Source organism: Eulemur rufifrons, chromosome 3 (genome assembly GCF_041146395.1).
Source record: "Eulemur rufifrons isolate Redbay chromosome 3, OSU_ERuf_1, whole genome shotgun sequence".
Lineage (NCBI taxonomy): Eukaryota > Metazoa > Chordata > Mammalia > Primates > Lemuridae > Eulemur > Eulemur rufifrons.
The window spans coordinates 24,163,239-24,179,638 of record NC_090985.1 but is presented as its reverse complement, the minus strand read 5'-3'; the positions used below and the strand labels follow the sequence as shown (position 1 = coordinate 24,179,638).

The following is a 16,400-nucleotide window of genomic DNA, read 5'->3' as shown; positions in this document are numbered from 1 at the left end:
GAGCCTGGCCGGCACCGCCTCCACCCCGTGGTCCCGCCCCACATGCCCACCCGCGGTCCAGTCAGCCACAAGGGTGGAGGCAGCAGTTTCATTTATTAAGGGCTTGGGGGTAGGTGGGCGGAGAACGGTGGCGCCGGGTCAGAGGCGCCGGAAGAAAAGCTTGGAGCCTCGGTCCAGCGTGCACACACCGGGGCTGGGCTGGCTGGGCAGCAGCTGGCGCAAGGTGTCCCGATCCTCGGCGCAGAGGCGTCTGCTGCAGAGCTGCAGCTCCTGCAGCTGCACGGTGGTCTTGTCCCAGAGCCCCAGGCCCAAGGGGCCCTGGAGGGCGCAGCCTGCACAGGGGCAGAGGGCAGGTCTCAGCCCTGCAGGAGGTAGTGACGGTCCCGTGCCAACGGCAGGCCCATGGGACTCCAAAGCCTACCTTTTGTTTATTAGCATGAGCCTTGGGAAACAACACACTTCCTCTGAGGTCTTTGGGGCTAGAGCTAGGTGCTGTGGGCACACCCCAGCAAAGGCTCCATCACACACTCAAGGAAGGAGAGTGGGCTCCTCTGTGCAGCCAGTGGCCAGGCAGGAGGAAGGTGGCTCAAATACTGCTGTGTTCCCATCTCCATCTCTGGCAGTGCCCTGACCTCCAAGTCTATGACTACACCTCAGTCTCCCCATCCATAAAACAGACATAATAGCACTGCTTGCAAATCTGTACATCTTGGGCCTGCGTGGCTCAGGAGGACACTAAGCTCCTGTAGGCTCTGGAACTTGGGGGCTGGGAGAGAGAGTACAGATGCCAGGAGCCCAGGAGCCTGGGGAGCAGACCCCAGGTGGGTACAGGTCTCCACCAACCTGCATTCCTGGAGGAGGCAGCCTAGACCCGTGGGGTGAAGGGGGAGGCACAGGAAGAACCCAGGGGCTCCCCTCACACACACCTACTTCCAGCCCTTGTCCCCTGGAGAGCAGAACCTGGTGTTCTCCTCCCAGACCTCAGTTGGGCCTGCCAGGCTCCTGGCTGGCCAATTCATCAATGTACCTCTCCTGGGGTTGTCCTCCAGATAGCTTAGGTAGGGGACTGCCCTGGTGTGGCTGGAGTGAGAACAAGCTAAATCAGGCCATAGCCTGGGCCACAGGCCAGGTAAGGGTAGGGTCAGAGCAGCCCCCACCAGGAAGTGGGAGGGTCCCTTGGCAGCTTTCAACACCCTGACCTTGAGCTCTCCCTTCTTGCCACAGAGAATGAGGAAGTCCCTGTGGAAGAGGGTCTTACCTACCATGGTCTGCTCTGAGGGTCAGGCTGGACAGGCCAGAGGCAGAGACCCCCCCTCTCTGCCCCATTGTTTTAGAAGCTGGGCTCATGCCCCTTTCCTGTCATGCTGCACACTACCCCCCAGGTACCAGCCTTAGGGAGCCCAGCCCAGCCTGGCTGCCTGGCTGGTGGCAGTGATAGCACCTTAGGAGGAAGCACCTGGGCCTCAGGCAGGTCCCTGATAAGGGAACTCCATGGCTGGCCAGGCATAGTGGGGGTGGCTGCCACACCTAGCCCTTACCTGACAGGCCAAGGAAGCTAAGGCCTCGGAGCCGCTTCTGGAGGGTGGACAGGAGTTCCTCCAGGATGGCGCAGCTGATCTCAGGGTTGGCAGACAGGTCCAGTGAGATGAGTGAGGGGCAGTGAGGGAGACATCTGAGACAACGCGGAAAGTGCAAGGGTTAACTTCCAGAGAGGGCATGCTTACCCTGTCACTAGGGAAAGCTGCTGCAGGCAAACTAACAGCTCAGAGCCACAGGCCAGGCCCATGGTGGCCAGCTCTAGGTCTGCCTGGCCTGGCTTGGGCCCCTGTTGGCATCCCTGACAGCTGGCCAAGGGTCCAGGGTCATGAGAGCAGTAGTCTTTGTGGGGGTTGATGCACAAGGGTAATAAGAAAGTACACACCAGAGGGAAGGTGCTCGAGAGCTACAGGCGTCTAGTGACAATTAAAGGAGGGTGGTGAGCCTGGCAGGGCAGCCCTGGAGGCTGGTGGAAGTCAGACGGAGCCAAGTCTTGGGACACACTGTCAGGGAGGAGTTGGCACCACTTCTGTGGCCCTTCCCACCTAACCCAGTTCCCCTGGAGTCCCAGGCCTTGAGAGCAGACCCCTCTCCACGCCCTGACAGTGGGCAGCAGGGTGGGGACATTACCTGCTCAGGTCTCTCACAGCCTTGTCACCCAGATGGTTTGCAGACAGGGTCAGGTGGGCCAGAGCACAGCCTTCCTGGACATAAGCAGAGGCCCAAAGGGACCAAGCCAAGTGGGGCACCTGCCCTCCCTGCTTCTCAGAGAAGCACCCACACAAAGGAGGCCAGGTACCCAAGGGGCCAGAAGGAAGCAGCATCCCATTAATTTGGAGATCAGAAGGAAACACCTCTCCTCCTGCGTGTAAGTCACATTTGGCATGTTGTGGTGTGAAAACCACAGGGATCCAGCCCTGTCTGCAAGAACCCCCAGGAGAGGGCACTAGGTATGAGGGCAGGGCCGGTGTGCCCCTTAGGCCAGGACACAGCCTGAGGCATGCAGCTGTACAGAAAGCATCCCCTACAGCTTCCCTTTCTAAATCCCCACCCTTCCTCCCAGCCCCTACAGGGCCTCTATTTGGGGACCTTTGGCCCCTGAGGCTCAGTGTTCTGGCTTGGTGGCCCCTCCCTGACCTCGTACCTTGGTCAGGTATCTGATCACGGGCTCCACAAGGTCTGAGTCGCTCTTGCCAGCTGCCACGGAACTGAGCTCCAGGTGTAGGAGGGCACAGGCAGGCAGGCTCTGCAGGGCCCGGGCCAGGGCGGGGGCCCCCAGGGCATTGTAGGACAAGGACAGGGTCTTCAGGTGCTTAGCATCTGTACCAGGCCAGAACCTGTCAGCCCCATGTGGCCACCAACCCCTGTCTTCAACCATATTTCTGGGCCCAGACCCATAGGATCCTTTTGGGGAAACCGTTATCCCTAAGTTTTTATGGGTGGGGCAAGAGGTACGGGGGCAAAGGCTGTCACCCAAGTTCTCCCAGCAGGGAAGGGGTAGAGCTGAACTCCTGAGCCCAACTCCTCCCTACCATTTCTGGGTCCCTGTCCACTCCCACCCACCCCAGATGGTCCTGGGCCAGGGTGTCTGTATGGTAGGAGGTGAGGAGGTGCTTCTGCCTGGCTGCTGCTCCCACAGAACACTTGGAGCTGGTGAGCAAGGGGCTGGGGGAGCCCTGAAGTGTGTCCTGGAGGACAGCCCAGGCAGGGTAGGCACCAGATGCCCGTCAATCCTGGCAGACCCAGATACACATGTGCATCTGTGTGCTCTCAGAAGCTGGTCCCTCCTACACAGCCAGACCTAGCATCCCAGGCCCCTTTTGCTTAAGGTCCTCTGAGTCCCTCAATACACTGGGGTCAGGGAGTAGACTAGGGAGTACTTGGTCAGCTCACCTTGGAAGGCGCTACTCAGAGCTGCCTGGTGGTTCAGGAAGAAGTTGGGGCCAAAGGCGCAGGCCTGCAGGCGCAGGGTGCTGAGCAAGGGGCAGGCCAGCAGAAGGGAGGCCAGGGCCTGGCCACAGCTGTCCCCCAGGGGGTTCATGCTTAAGTCCAGCTCCTCTAAGTTCTATGGAAGACACGGGCCACGCACTGAACCCCCAGCATCCCCAGGGCCCAGCTCCCCCTCAGAGGCTGGCTATGCCGGGGCCAAGGTAGGGGCCCCTCCCACCTTGGCCCCCGACATAGGGCTATTCCAGAGCCAGGCATTGGCCAGCTCTCAACCTCTCCAGCCTGCCTAAGGACTGGCTGAATGGGAAAACTGGTGCACCCTGGCTGATGCCCCACTGTTCCCTGTGCCTGTACCTGCAAAGTGGCCTGGCCCGGGAGGCCCATGGCAAGCTGGCGCAGGCCTTCGGGGCCCAGGTGGTTGGAGGAGAGGTCGAGGAGGACTAGGCTGGGCATGGTGCCCAGGGCGGCCAGCAGCTCAGCGGCACATCCATCCCCCAGCCGGTTCCCTGCCAGGCGCAGCTCCCGGAGTGTTGTGTGTAGCTTGAGGGCCCGCAGCAGAGGTGTGAGCTGGGCCTGACGCAGGGCCAGGGAGCAGGCACTGAATGTGGGGCCTGAGCCCTGGCGCTCCATAGCCTGTAGCACCTGCGGGTGCTCCCCTGAGTGGGAGGGACGTGGTGTCATGGGGCCAGAGCCTACCCTTTCTGCCCTCTGAATCCTGGGGGGTAAACTAAGGGGCACCTTCTCACTAGTTCAGGGGATGCCAAGCAGAGGCCCTACAGAGCCCACTCTCACAAGCCCGTGGACCAAGGTAGGTCTGTGGGGACCTGACCTCCGCCAGTCCCCACATCTCATAGTCCCCGAGACGAGCTTCCCTGGCAGCTCCCAGCCCACATTAGACTGTCCCCTGGGGCCTGGCTGCCGTGGCTCTGGTCACTTTATGCCATCCTGCCCAACAGGCTGCAAGCTCAGAGCTGTCTTCCCCCACCCGCCATCCACACATGTAAGTGCAGGACACGGTGCTCACTGGGACCAGGTGGGGCACCCCTACTTCTCACAGCCCACAGACCCAGGCATGAAAGGGGCCGTGGAGCTCCTCTGCCCAGGCCTCCTCGCACAGCCTCACCCAGCAGCCATGGTCCTCATGGGGCCTCACCTTGTCCCAGGCTCTGGCAGGCCCTACAGTAGCGGTCAGCCAGCGGGGGTAGGTCCCATGAGGTTACTTCAGCCAATACCTGAAAAGCACCTGTGGTCAGGGGTTCTGGGGCACCTAGAGCCTGGAGTGCTGGGTCCCGTTGCTCACCTCATCATTGCTCTGCAGCACGTCTGGGATGGGGTCCTGTGGGGCCAGCAGGGCTCCCTCCTTCCGTAGAGTGAGCCGTGGCAGCAGCCCACAGGTCTGGCAGTAGCGCTGGGCTGCCTGCTCGGCCAGCCAGGCCACGGAGTGGGGCTCGCTGCTGTGGGGGTGGACAGCATGCTGAACCCTGGACCCTGGCCAGGCCCTTGCATGCAGCCTTGGTGATGCCCCTTGGTCCTGCCATCTGCAGCTCCCTCCTCCCCTGGACAGCCAGCTCTGTCCTATCCCTGGAGCCCAGCACACCACCGGCCCCTTTGGCCATTCCTGGGAGCTACAGGGCCTGTTGGAGCACTCCAGGGACCCCTGCCGTGCTTGTGCGGGGCACCCTCACCTGAGCCTCACCCCAGCTGCCAGGCAGCCTGGGGCTCAGTGGTGGGGCACCGCATCAAATGGGGCCTTTGCCACATGCCCCAACCCTCACGTGCACACACGAAGGTGCCCAGGTCTCTGCCACAGTGGCCCTGGCACTGCACAGGTGGGCAGAGGGGGCCAGGGCTGGGAGAGGGCAGGTGAGGCCTTACCTGCAGGTGAGGCCTTACCTATGTGGGACAGGAATGAGGAAGAGATTATCTTGAACTTGAACTCGAACCCGGATAGGAGGGGGTAGGACAGAACCCTGGCAGGGAGGGGTAGGGAATGGGTTAAGTCAGGGAGACAGAGGCCCCACCATAACCTGCCCAGAGCTGGGGAGCTGGCCCTACTCTGGGCTTGCACACCTACCGAGGGCTGGCCTACTGCAGGACTGTCCCCACCAGGCCCCATGTCCCTGGGGACACTAGAGCTCTCTGGGTACTCTGCAGCCGAGCTGCTGTCCCCTGCCTGGACAGGTGCACTCCGACTCTCGAGACAGGTCAGGCGGGTCTGCTTGGCCCAGGCTCGGGGCCTGATGGGGTGCTCCTCAACGTCTGACCCTGAGGTCCTGGACCTGCTGCTCTCCCCGCTGCCCTGGTGGCGGGGCCGGCGGCTGCCCTGGTGGCTGTGGGTCAGGGGCACGTCGAGCTCCAGCCAGTCCCCAGCCAGGTACTCTTCCTCAGGGATGAGTGCTGTCTGGGGGGTAGGGGCTTCCTTCTGGCCCCAAGGTGGGCCAGGCCCCAGGTGGCGGCTCTGGGCACTGCCCACACCTCGGATGGCTGCCTGGTAGGCTGCCTGCCCGGTGCCCACCTCGGCTGCCTCCCTGCTGCTGGCAGAGCCAGGCATCCAGGCCTCAGCCTGCTGTGCCGGGGCAGAGCACCGAGGCCTCTTCTGGGACGGCCGAGGGGGGCCCATGCTGTCCTCGTCTTCTGAGCTGCTGCTGCTGGATGGCCCACGCCTGCTCCTCCGAGGCCTGGCCACAGCTGGCGCCGCCTGCCCTGGGGAGACCCTGACACGGGCCTGAGAGGCCTCTGGGGGTTTAGGGGTATGAGAGGGGGATTCTGGGCAGGGGCTCAGGGGAGGAGAGGTCTCAGGGTCAAACAGATGATTACGTGGGATGGTCCAGGGGCCCTGGGAACTGTGGGGCTCTGTGGGAGAAAGAATCCATCACGAGACAGGGGCCGGCACCTCCTCCCCACAACCCACGCTAAAGCATCCCCTGGGAATCAGGGCCCAGGGGCTCTCAGGCAGGGCACGATGTCCCCAGGCAGAGGGTACCTTGCTTGCCTTGGCCCGAGGATGCTGCCTGGAGCAGCCTCTCCATGGCACTCGCCTTCTGACGCGTCTCAAGGTCCAGGTCCCTGCGGTATAGCTTCACCCACTGCTGCAGTGTTTCCAGCGGGCTGTGGCCCTGTGTGGCACCCAGCTGAGCACAGCAGGGCAGCCCCCAGCCCCACAGTGCCCTCACCCACCATGCCCCACCAGGCTCACCTTCTTGGTTCGGAGGGTGACGGATGCCCCCCGCTCAATGAGCAGCTCGGCCACCTCGAAGTGGCCACAGTTGAGAGCATCGTGCAGGGGGGTGATACCCTCGCACCCCTGGCCACCTGGGTCATCCACCGCGGCCCCATGGTCCAGCAGGAAGCGAACGATCTCTGTGGGCCAGGGGATGTGAGCCCAGCTCCCAGTGCCCTGCTCGGACCCCCTCCTTGCCCCACGTGCCCCCCTGCAGCATGCCAGACCCCGCCTGCCCCTTGCTCACCCAGATGCCCGTAGTTGCATGCCTCATGCAATGGCGTCCAGCCACAATAGTCCCGAGGGTTCAGGGGGTGGCCCTGTGACCAAGGACAGGAGGGAGCTTGGCCCTGCATGCTCTGCAGGCTGGCCTCCAACCCAGGGGCTTTGAAGCTTGAGGTGGGTGCAGGGCTTTGGTCCAGAGTGGGCCCCATGGGTCCATCCCTTGGCCTGGTCTTCCCATCCCCTCCTCTGGCCTAGGTCTCAGCAGAGTAAAGGAGACAATTCCCCCAGAGACAGGCTGAGTACAGTGCATCCTTTGGCCTCCAAGCCTGCCCTGTCCCCTTGTGGGGAGATAGTGTGCCCAGGTTGAGGGCCCCAGGCTGGCTGCTCCCCCTGAGGGCCTGGGCCAGGAGAGAGGGTATCAGGGTCTCAGCCTGTGGTCTAGCCCCCAATCTTGGTCAGGCCAGCCAACCCAGCAACAGCACAGATGACGTATCACATGCCTGGCTCCTAAGACTCCCTTTCAAAGATGAGGAAACTAAGAAACATCAGGGAGGTCCTGCCCAAACCCACAGCTTCTCCATGAAGCTTCTTGTCCCGGCATGGCTGCCCACCTGTGCCACGAGGTCCCGGACGCAGCGCAGCTGGCCCTCGATACAGGCTCGGTGCAGCAGGGTCTCCCCAACATCATTGCGCCGGTTCCACTGTGGACACAGCCACCCCAAGATGGGGCAGAGGTGTAAGGGGCCAGGCAGCACTGCTGAGCCCTGCGACAGGGTGGAGGCAGGGTGCTGCTTCACCTTGTTCACCTTCCGCCGGCCCCGGTGGACCTGCAGCTCCTCATCCTCCTCCGGCAGCTGGGACAGGCCCTCAGTGTCATCCTCTGGAACACAGCCGAGGCCACCACCCCAGGTGAGCCCGCAGGAGGTAAGCATTAGCGCCCCTGCCCCACTGCAGCCTCCCCCACAGCAACAGCCAGAGGCAGAGCTCTGGGGGCCCTTGGCCAGGTAGGCAAAGCTGAGAGCAGTGGTGTCCACACTGACTCCTGGCCCTCCAGAGCCTTCCAAGAGCTCATATCCACCCACCACTCTGTCTACAGGGGATATACCCCCAACTTTTCTGCCCCTCATTTAGGGGTGCTGCCCACCCGATGTCCTGTCCATTAGTGCATGGGCCTCTCATCCTGCACCCAGATCCACCCCTCTTGCCCAGGACATACCCTTGCCAGGCCACGATGCCCCCTCAAGCCAGGCACCCTGCCCACTCACGCTCTGCCTAGGTAGCAGACATACTCCACCTCTATCACACTCCTGGTGCATCTCACCAGACCCCTCCTTGCCACACTCTCTGTCCCTGGCTGCCCTGGTCCTTCCCAAACCAGCTCCTTCCCCAGCCCCCAGCTGCACCCGCCTGTTGACTGAGCAGCACTCCCTGGCGTGCTGGTCCTTGGTCCACCCCCCACCACCTGCACCTACACACCAGTGACATCCAACCTGACCCCTTCTCTAAGGTGCAGCCCCAACTTCCTGCGACAGCCAGGCCACTAACCTCAAGGTTCTGGAGTCCCCTCAGGTTCAAACCTGAAGTCACACCCTATCCTGGAGCCCACCCCCAAGCCTCACATACAGGCCCCCTACACCCACCACAAGGCCACAGCAGCCCACCAACCAAGGTCTTGGCATCAGCCCTCCCTTCCTGCCCGCGTGAGAGAGCTTCAGTCTAAGCTCTGCTCAGCCAGTCCCTCATGCCCACCCTCCTCCATGCCACTGACCACGCCAGCCTCTGGAAAAAATCCAGGCTGGCTCCGGAGGGTTTTAGGAATGTGCTCAGCTCTTGCCTGGGGCAGCAGAGGTCCTCCATGATGCACCCTGTCCTACCTCCACAATGGCACTTGCACCTCTACTGGGCCCGTCTGCCCAGGCTCTGACTCTGTTCCACCTCCCCTGGCTGACCTCCAGGAAGTTTCAGCCTGCCCTTGCTTGGCTAACTGCATGCCACCACCCTCCTCCATCCACTTCCACAGAAGCACTGGCCACCCCGCCTGACCAACACGAGCCCTGAGCAGAGCACAGAACTATCCCTCCCCAGCCCAGGTTAGAGCAGGTCCAGGAAGAAAATGTCAGGGGCAGCTGACCCAGCAGCCAAGGCAGTGTCTGGCCCTCACCGCTCTCTGAGAGCTCCACCTCGCTGGCCTCCAGGGCCTCGCTGGCCACTGCCTCCTCCTCTTCCTCTTCTTCCTCCTCCTTGTCTTCAGCCACACTCAGCTCCCGCAGTCTGGTTTCAGTGCCAGGAGCCTCCTGGGGCTGCAGCCTCAGCTGCACAGTGTGGAGATGCTGCAGGACCTGCCTCTGAGGAGCAGAGGGGACATCCAGCTCAGACCTGGGGGTGGAACAAGCAGGGCTGGGGGCAGTGGGTGCAGAGAGAGATGGGGATGTAGGCGAGGAAGACAGGAAGGCTGCAAGGAAGCTGAGCTTGTCAGGGGTCTGGTGTGCGTGGGGAGGGCTTTTGCACCTGCAGCTGGGGTCGCTGGGCCCGCTGGGCGCAGCTGAGGGCCTTCTGGAAGCATGGTGCCAGTAGCTCATAGGCATCGCCAGCCTCCTCACGGGACAGTGCAATGTTGAACCAGGTCTTGGCCTCCTGGAGCAGAAATAGTAAAGAAGATAAGGCTACTGCTTACCATATGCAGCCGGCCACAACATGGCCTGGCTTCTACCTGCTGCCCACATGACACAGATATGTCTGCCTGGGCTCCAGGCTCCATCTCCCGACTGCTGGAGGCTGACTGTCCTCGGAAGGAGCTGCCTGTCCAAGCCCACTGCGCAAGAATGGCAGTCCTGCAGCAGAGTTGTGGGGACAAACCCGCAGAGTAGGGAGCAGGGGCGTGTCACCTCCAGGGCATTGCCGTTTCGCAGCCTCAGTTCCTCTTCATAGTGGTGCACGGCCTGGCGATGGTCCTTCATGTCTCCCAGTGTGGTAGCCAGAGACACGTGGATGACAGCCAGCTCAGCCCCTGGTCTGTTCAGCAACTTGGCAAGATGCAGCTGGGGAACCAGCACCAGTGAGGCCTGGGCTGCTCTTGGATAGGCTACCACACACCACACAGTGGCCCTTCCCTCCTGCTGGCCAGGGTACACATACCTGCTGCTGGTAGGCCTCAGCCGCCTTGGGGAAGTCGCCCGCCTTGGAGAACAGGTCCCCAAGCTGCTCACAGATGGCCATAGCACCCTGAGAGTCACCGCCCTCGGCCTCCTCCAGCTGTTGCTGCAGCTGGACCACCGCCAGCACTGCAGGAAGAGGCTCGCGCCAGGAGGCGGCACAGCAGGCCCTGACCCCAGCTCTACCGCCTGTCAGCTGTGTGCCCTGAGGTGGCCCACCTGCCCTTTCTATGCCTCCACCTGCCCCTTGGCAAAGAAGGTAACAGAAGGGTCTACCTCGTGGGCTTATCTCCAGGATCAGAAAAACTAACGAGGTTAACAACTAGGGACAAGGTGTGCTGATGACGGACAGTCACTGCCGTCAGAACTTCCAGGCCACACACATGCCACCTGCTCTCCCATACCATGGAGTTGGGGGGAACTGTTGTCTCCAGTTCAACAAAGATAGTGGCTCATGAGCAAAGGCCCGGCCAGTTGACATCCCACAGTGCTCCCTGACAAACTGTGCTGTGAGCTCAGAGAAAAACAGGGGAAGTCAGAAGACCTGCCCCTCTTGCTGGAAGCTGACGCCATCACCTCCCCAAGAATATATGCTGAGGGCCCAGGGAGCAGACTCCCCCCATTCCCCCTACCGGGGGTTCGGCCCCCCAGCCCTCTTCCAGGCTCACCATACTTGAGGCTCTGGCAGACAGTCACCCTCTGCAAAGGCTTCTGGGAGCCCAGCCTGTAGGCCTTCTTTAGGGCTCTCTTAGCAGCCAAAAAGTCCCCTAGATCTTGGAGGACCTGGGAAGAAAAAGAAAGCAAAGCTTGCAGACTCCCCAAGGCCTGAGCCCACTGGGGGCTGAACCCAGAGCTGTGGAGCAGGTACCTGCGAGATCACCACACAGCACTCGCTCTCCAAAAACCGCTTCCTCATGCTGCGTGCACATTCCCGGGCCCCCTCCAGGCAGCGCATGGCCTGGGAGTGCTGCCCTCCGCGCCAGTGGATGGTGCCCAGATTGTAGCGGGCACGGAACAGATCCTCATAGAGGTGGTTCTGCCTGCAGGGAGCATGGGGCAATAGGTGCTCAGAGTGCCCAGCACCCTCCAGCTCTGGAAAAGTGGACAGCAGGTACCAATGTGCTCAGGACAGCCATCGATGTGCAGGGAACATTCAGCCAGCAATAGCTGCTGATGCCTCATGGATCCCAGCCCTGCCATACTGCAGTCTCAGAGACCAAACCAAGCCTGCTCCTCCCCCAGTACACAACAAAGACATGAGAGGCCTCTCTGCCAATGGAGAGTGGACAGGGGCGGGGGGTGAGGCCCAGCCAGGCTGTCCTCTCAGGAGGATCCTGGGAGAGACCCTCTCCCAGCTACTTCCTTGAGGAACATGGGATTCTACTCCCTTGCGGGGCAGGGCTTGGGCCTTACTCAGCGAGAAAGATGCTCTTCCTCAAGTAATCGTTGCACAGGGCTGTCTGCTGTAGGCTCTCAAAGGTGAGGCCCAGGTTGAGGTAGAGCCGGGTCCTCATCTCATTCAGTTCCCTCTGGGCCAATGTCCCTGGAAGACACCCCCTCCAAACACTTGGCTGCCTCCCCCAATGTAAGGTTTCCAACTTCAGGCCCTGTTCAGCCCCATCCAGCCCTATCTCCCACCTTCCACCTCCCACTGTGGGTGCTGGGGTGCTGCTGCCGAAAGTGCAGGCGGACAGGGAGCAGGTGATTTCCAGACCCAAGGTAGCAGTGAGGTTGGGCCCTGCACTCTGTCACCCAGGAGCCTGGAAAAGGTGGGACTTACTGAGCAGGCTGGGGAGGCGCTGGGGCCGGTGCTCCCCAGCCTGCAGTTGAGGAGGCAGAGAGTGGGGAAGGCACTTACCCTCTAGCTTCTCATCCACAATAGCCAAGCTCTTCTCAAAGGCAGCCTGCGCCTGCAGCAAGGCGTCCCTCAGCTGGCAGTGGTCATAGATGTCCAGGTGGGTACGGCCAATAGTGGCCCAGGCCCTCTGCAGCTCAGTGTGGTTGGACAGGGAACGGGCCAGCTCCAGGTATTGGTGCTGATGCTGAGTGTGGAGAGGAATCACCACCATGAGCTGACCCACCTCAAGCGAACCCCTGACATCCAGACTCTGGGTGATCCTCTTAACCCCCACAGAGCAGGCCAGGGTCAGGCCACACACGCCCCTTCTCTATGCCAAAGGCTGGCTGTGGCCACAGCTGCTCCACACCACTACTGGCCACACTGTGGTCAGGGGATGACTGGGAGTTAGTGGGGGTGCTGCAGCCTGGCCCCAGCAGCCAGGGAATGCTCTGTGTGGACAGTGGGTCCTGATCCCCCTGCCTCTGCAAACACAGCTGAAACAACGTGTTCTATTGATGGTTTCTGGTGCCAGGAAACCTATTCCCGCCCCAGTTCCAGGAAAGGCTGTGGTGTCCCCACCCCAGGATCAGGCTATTGTCCCCCAGTATGGGACCCTGAAGGTGAGGCTGTGTCAGGCCAGATGCCTGACAGTAAAGACTCTGCCTTCCTCCTGGGAAAGGGACCCCAAGACGTAGAGGCCGACGCAGGCTGGGGTGTGGCCAGTGATGCCCCATACCTGCAAGGCAGCTGAGTAGTCCTCCATCTCTGCCAGACGCTCTCCAATCTTGCGGTGGGCCACGGCGCAGCCCAGGGGGTCGCCAGCGCTCTCCAGGAGCTGCAGCTCCTGCCGATGCTCCTCCAGAGCCTCTGAGTACCGGCCTAGGCGGGCAAGGGCACACACAGCCTGGCCAAGGTGCGAGGGGTGCCAGGCGGCGCCTGTTCTGGAAGAGTCCGCTCACCTCCCGCCAGCCCACCCCCAGCCCGGCGCGGAGCCGCACTCACCATGGCTGGCCAGGAGCTCCCCCAGCTGGTGGCAGCAGGCGGCCTCCTCGAGCAGCTGCCCGCCGCTCTGGGCCTTGGCTTTGGCCTTGCTCAACTCTGCCGAGAGGAAGGAACGCGGAAGGCTGAGCCGAGCGGAGTCCGCTCCCGGCCTCCGCGCTCCCGGCACCCGGGGTCCCGAGGGACTCACGACGAAGCTCGCGTTCTAGACTCATGCTCTGACAGCCACCGGTGCTCGGCATCCGGACTTCCCGCGCTGCGCCCGCGACTCCGCCCCTTCGCCGCTAGGCGTGCCCGCCCAGGCCCCGCCCCACGCGGCGCCCCACGCGCCCCGCCCCTGGACCCGCACGCAGGCGCAGTACCGCACCTCGGCGTAGGGCATTCTGGGGAGTGTAGTCCACTCACCCCGAAGCCTCCTGGGAGTCGTAGTCCGGCTGGCGCAGGGGCAGGCTCGCGGCGAAGGGGTGGGCCGGAGAAGGTGTCGGAGTGCCTGGCAGAGACTCCGTTCCTCCTAGCAGGGATCTAGGCAGGCCAGGCATCAGCCCACGTGGGCTCTGGGGCTGTGCGGAGCGCGCCCCTGATGCCCGTTGAAAGTAAAATACACAAAATTTACTGACACACGCAACTTTGAAAACAAACGTAATACCCATAAGAGAAAATAAGAGTGATTTATAGTGAAATGCACTTGAGTGGATATGCAGACGTAGTTGAGGCGTCAGACGCTCTCCGCTTTGCTACCGACACAGCTGAGTCACATTTGGGGACTCAAACCTCCATGGCCGTTGCCAGGGAGGGAGAAATGTGTTGTCCAAAATGAACAGAGCAAAAAGTACTTTTTCCTCAACGTGTATGCCAGTTGTATTCCTGGGAAATTAAGTGAACGTATGTTAAAACTGCAAAACTATTTTGTGTTGATAGGTAAAAAGGAGTTAGGATCTAGGCTCAGAGCATTGTAACCCAGACTTGTCACCCACATGAGGGTCTGAGGTATGTCTGGAATCTTGTGACTTGGGGCATGCAGGCCCCAGACCCCCAAATACCTGCGCTGTCCCCCATTACCTTGAGGACCAAATGCCTGCCATGCCTTGGGGTTCTCACTTCTGGCTACATAGCACACCGAGCACTGGACTTCTGGTGCAATGGCTGGTGTCCTGAAGGTCCCAGAGGAGGCCCAGAGGGAGTGGGAGAGAGATGGGTTTATATTTTCTATTATAATCAAAACAGACCAGTGGGGTAAAACTCTCAGCTGGCAAGGTCTGTGGAGGGCAGATGAGTCCCTGAGTCCGGGAAAGGCTGCCTGCAGCAGAGTGCTGGCTTCCTGCTATGGCCCTGGGACTGGGCAGGTCTGGGCCTTGCTGCCTCCACGGCTGCAGGGGCAGGGCCATGCCAAGCCTGCAGAGCCCTTAGGGGCAGTCACAAGCAGCAGGAGGAGGGAGGCCCCCAGCTGGGCATGGAGGGTCGGGACTTGGAGGCCTGTACCACCAATCCCTTGTCACACAAAGCATGGCTCTGAAACCAAGGCAGCTGCATGGAGAGCAGCCTGGTGAGGTGAGGGCATGAGGGATGAAGGATGGTGCTGAAGACAGGGTGTCTCAGAAGGGGGAGGCCCCTGAGCTGCTGGGAAGACCATGAACTACCCTCTTTAACCCCAGCATTCACAGGACAGCCCAGCTCCTGGAAGCCAAATTCCCCTTCAGAGACAACCTGATTTCTCTATGCCTATCTCCCCACTGACCAGACAGGGTATGCACATGGTACCTGAGGTGGGTGCTGCACAGGGCTAGAGGCCTGGGGTTGGCAGTGGCCACAGGCTAGGGTGGCAGGGGAAGCTAGCAGAGCCCAGAAGTCCCACCCAGAGGCTGTCTTTTGGTAAGGAAACACAGACAAAACATGGTTTGGAATATTTTTTTAAACTACAGTTACATACAGAAAATATCCAAAGAGAACACAGACCACAAAAGTGACACTAAGTCATTTCAGATAGTGGTAAAAACACTTCTCACTCTGCTCTTTAAAAATTATTTTTATTATTTTTGTAAATGTCTCACTTTGGGCAACTGAGGGATGTGGTACTCACAGGGGTTGGGGGTGAGATGGGAAAGGGTAGGGCCTGGCTTGAGCTATATACCCCCAGGCCTCCCCTACATCTGCTGAGGCTGGACTCCCACCCCTCATCCTCAGAGACGGCAAACAAAGGACCAGGTTGGGACACCGAGATGACACAGGATCCTGGAGACCAACCACTGCTGTGGTACCCCCAGTAACATATGGCCCACAGTGACAATGCCACAAGGTCTGTCCACTATGGCTAGTGTGTCAGCAGCTGCAGACACACTACACTAGTCTCCCCAGGTGCCTGGTTCCCCCAGGTTGCAGGGATCAGCTGCTCTGTGTGATGGTCGCAGGGCAGCTGGGATGTATCAGTAGTCCTCGGGGATGTCCCCAGACACACACCACACCCTTAGGGAGGGCCTTGCTTGGGCCCTGTGTATGCCCTTGGGCTGCCTCCTCTTCCCCACCCCACACACAGGGTTGCCTGCCCCAGGACTGAGGCAGCAGGGCTGCAGGAGCTCAGCCAGACCTGGGTTTCCTTCTTCCTGTGGCCCTCAGCCTGCCCCTCTCTGCAGCCACACATACATTCACCTGCACACAGAGATATGCTGCCCTTGGCCCCTAGAGGAGTATGGTGCCCTCCCAGGGCTGGCATCCCAGCCTGGCTGTGCCCATGGGGAACAAGCCTCCCACCCTGCTCTTCCGCCAGGAATTCCCAGGGCTTGCCCTAGGCTGAATCAGTCTCTCATACACACACAGAAATACAGGTTGATGGAGCAAGCCTGCCCCCTCCGGCACCCCCCCACACCACCACCCTGGAACCCAGGAACACTACCCGAAAGAGTGTCTGAACTCCCATGGTGCTGAGATGCAGCACCACAGCCCACACCCTCCCAGGCTTCGGTGCCTGCTAGGCCAGGCATGGGGGCAACCCCTCAGGGCAGCAGGATTTACCCTGGTTGTACCTGAGTCAGAAGCAGCTGCTCCCAAGGATGTGCTGGGAGCTGCGGTGGGATCTTTCTTTGTAGAAGGCAGAAAACCAAACCTGGGGCCTTCCCATGCCCTCCGTGGCCAGGCCACATTAGCTTTGAAGGAGAAAAGGATCCGGCTGCGAGGCACTCCTGAAAGTCCCATGCCCCAGGCTGGGAATGGGAACCCAAGCAGGATTCTCAGAGCTCCCAGAAATGCTAGGCCTTTGAGGGGGCAGAATGGCTGTTCTGGAGGGAACTGATTGAGAGGGCCACATCAGGCCCCGGGCCCCAGCCATGCTCGGTCATGTGGATGGGCACTCCCTGACAGTGCCTTCTCTCTGTTACTCAGCCCACCACCATCCGCAAGGGCCAGGCCTGAGGCTCTGCACCCATATGGCAGGGCAGGCAGCACAGGGTGATGGGGGCCAGGCCCAGGCGGGCTGCCGGGGCAGGGGGGA

At 61.2% G+C, this 16,400-nt stretch overlaps 1 protein-coding gene across 1 annotated transcript; it reads right to left on the bottom strand.

Annotated features, from left to right (window-relative positions):
* Positions 1–80: 80 nt before the first annotated feature.
* TONSL (tonsoku like, DNA repair protein) lies at positions 81–13,134 on the bottom strand. Its single transcript, XM_069465861.1, has 26 exons — positions 13,110–13,134; positions 12,923–13,018; positions 12,657–12,799; positions 11,939–12,122; positions 11,494–11,623; positions 10,949–11,120; positions 10,749–10,863; positions 10,064–10,209; positions 9,814–9,966; positions 9,437–9,562; positions 9,090–9,273; positions 7,726–7,808; positions 7,540–7,629; positions 6,951–7,023; positions 6,680–6,843; positions 6,476–6,599; positions 5,558–6,336; positions 5,377–5,453; positions 4,784–4,937; positions 4,637–4,715; positions 3,838–4,139; positions 3,430–3,601; positions 2,681–2,856; positions 2,167–2,240; positions 1,539–1,672; positions 81–332 (listed from the first exon to the last, which is right to left on the bottom strand). The coding sequence occupies exons 1-26, from the start codon at positions 13,132–13,134 to the stop codon at positions 139–141; spliced, it is 4,149 nt and encodes a 1,382-aa protein (XP_069321962.1). The 3' UTR covers positions 81–138.
* Between the last annotated feature and the right edge of the window lie 3,266 nt (positions 13,135–16,400).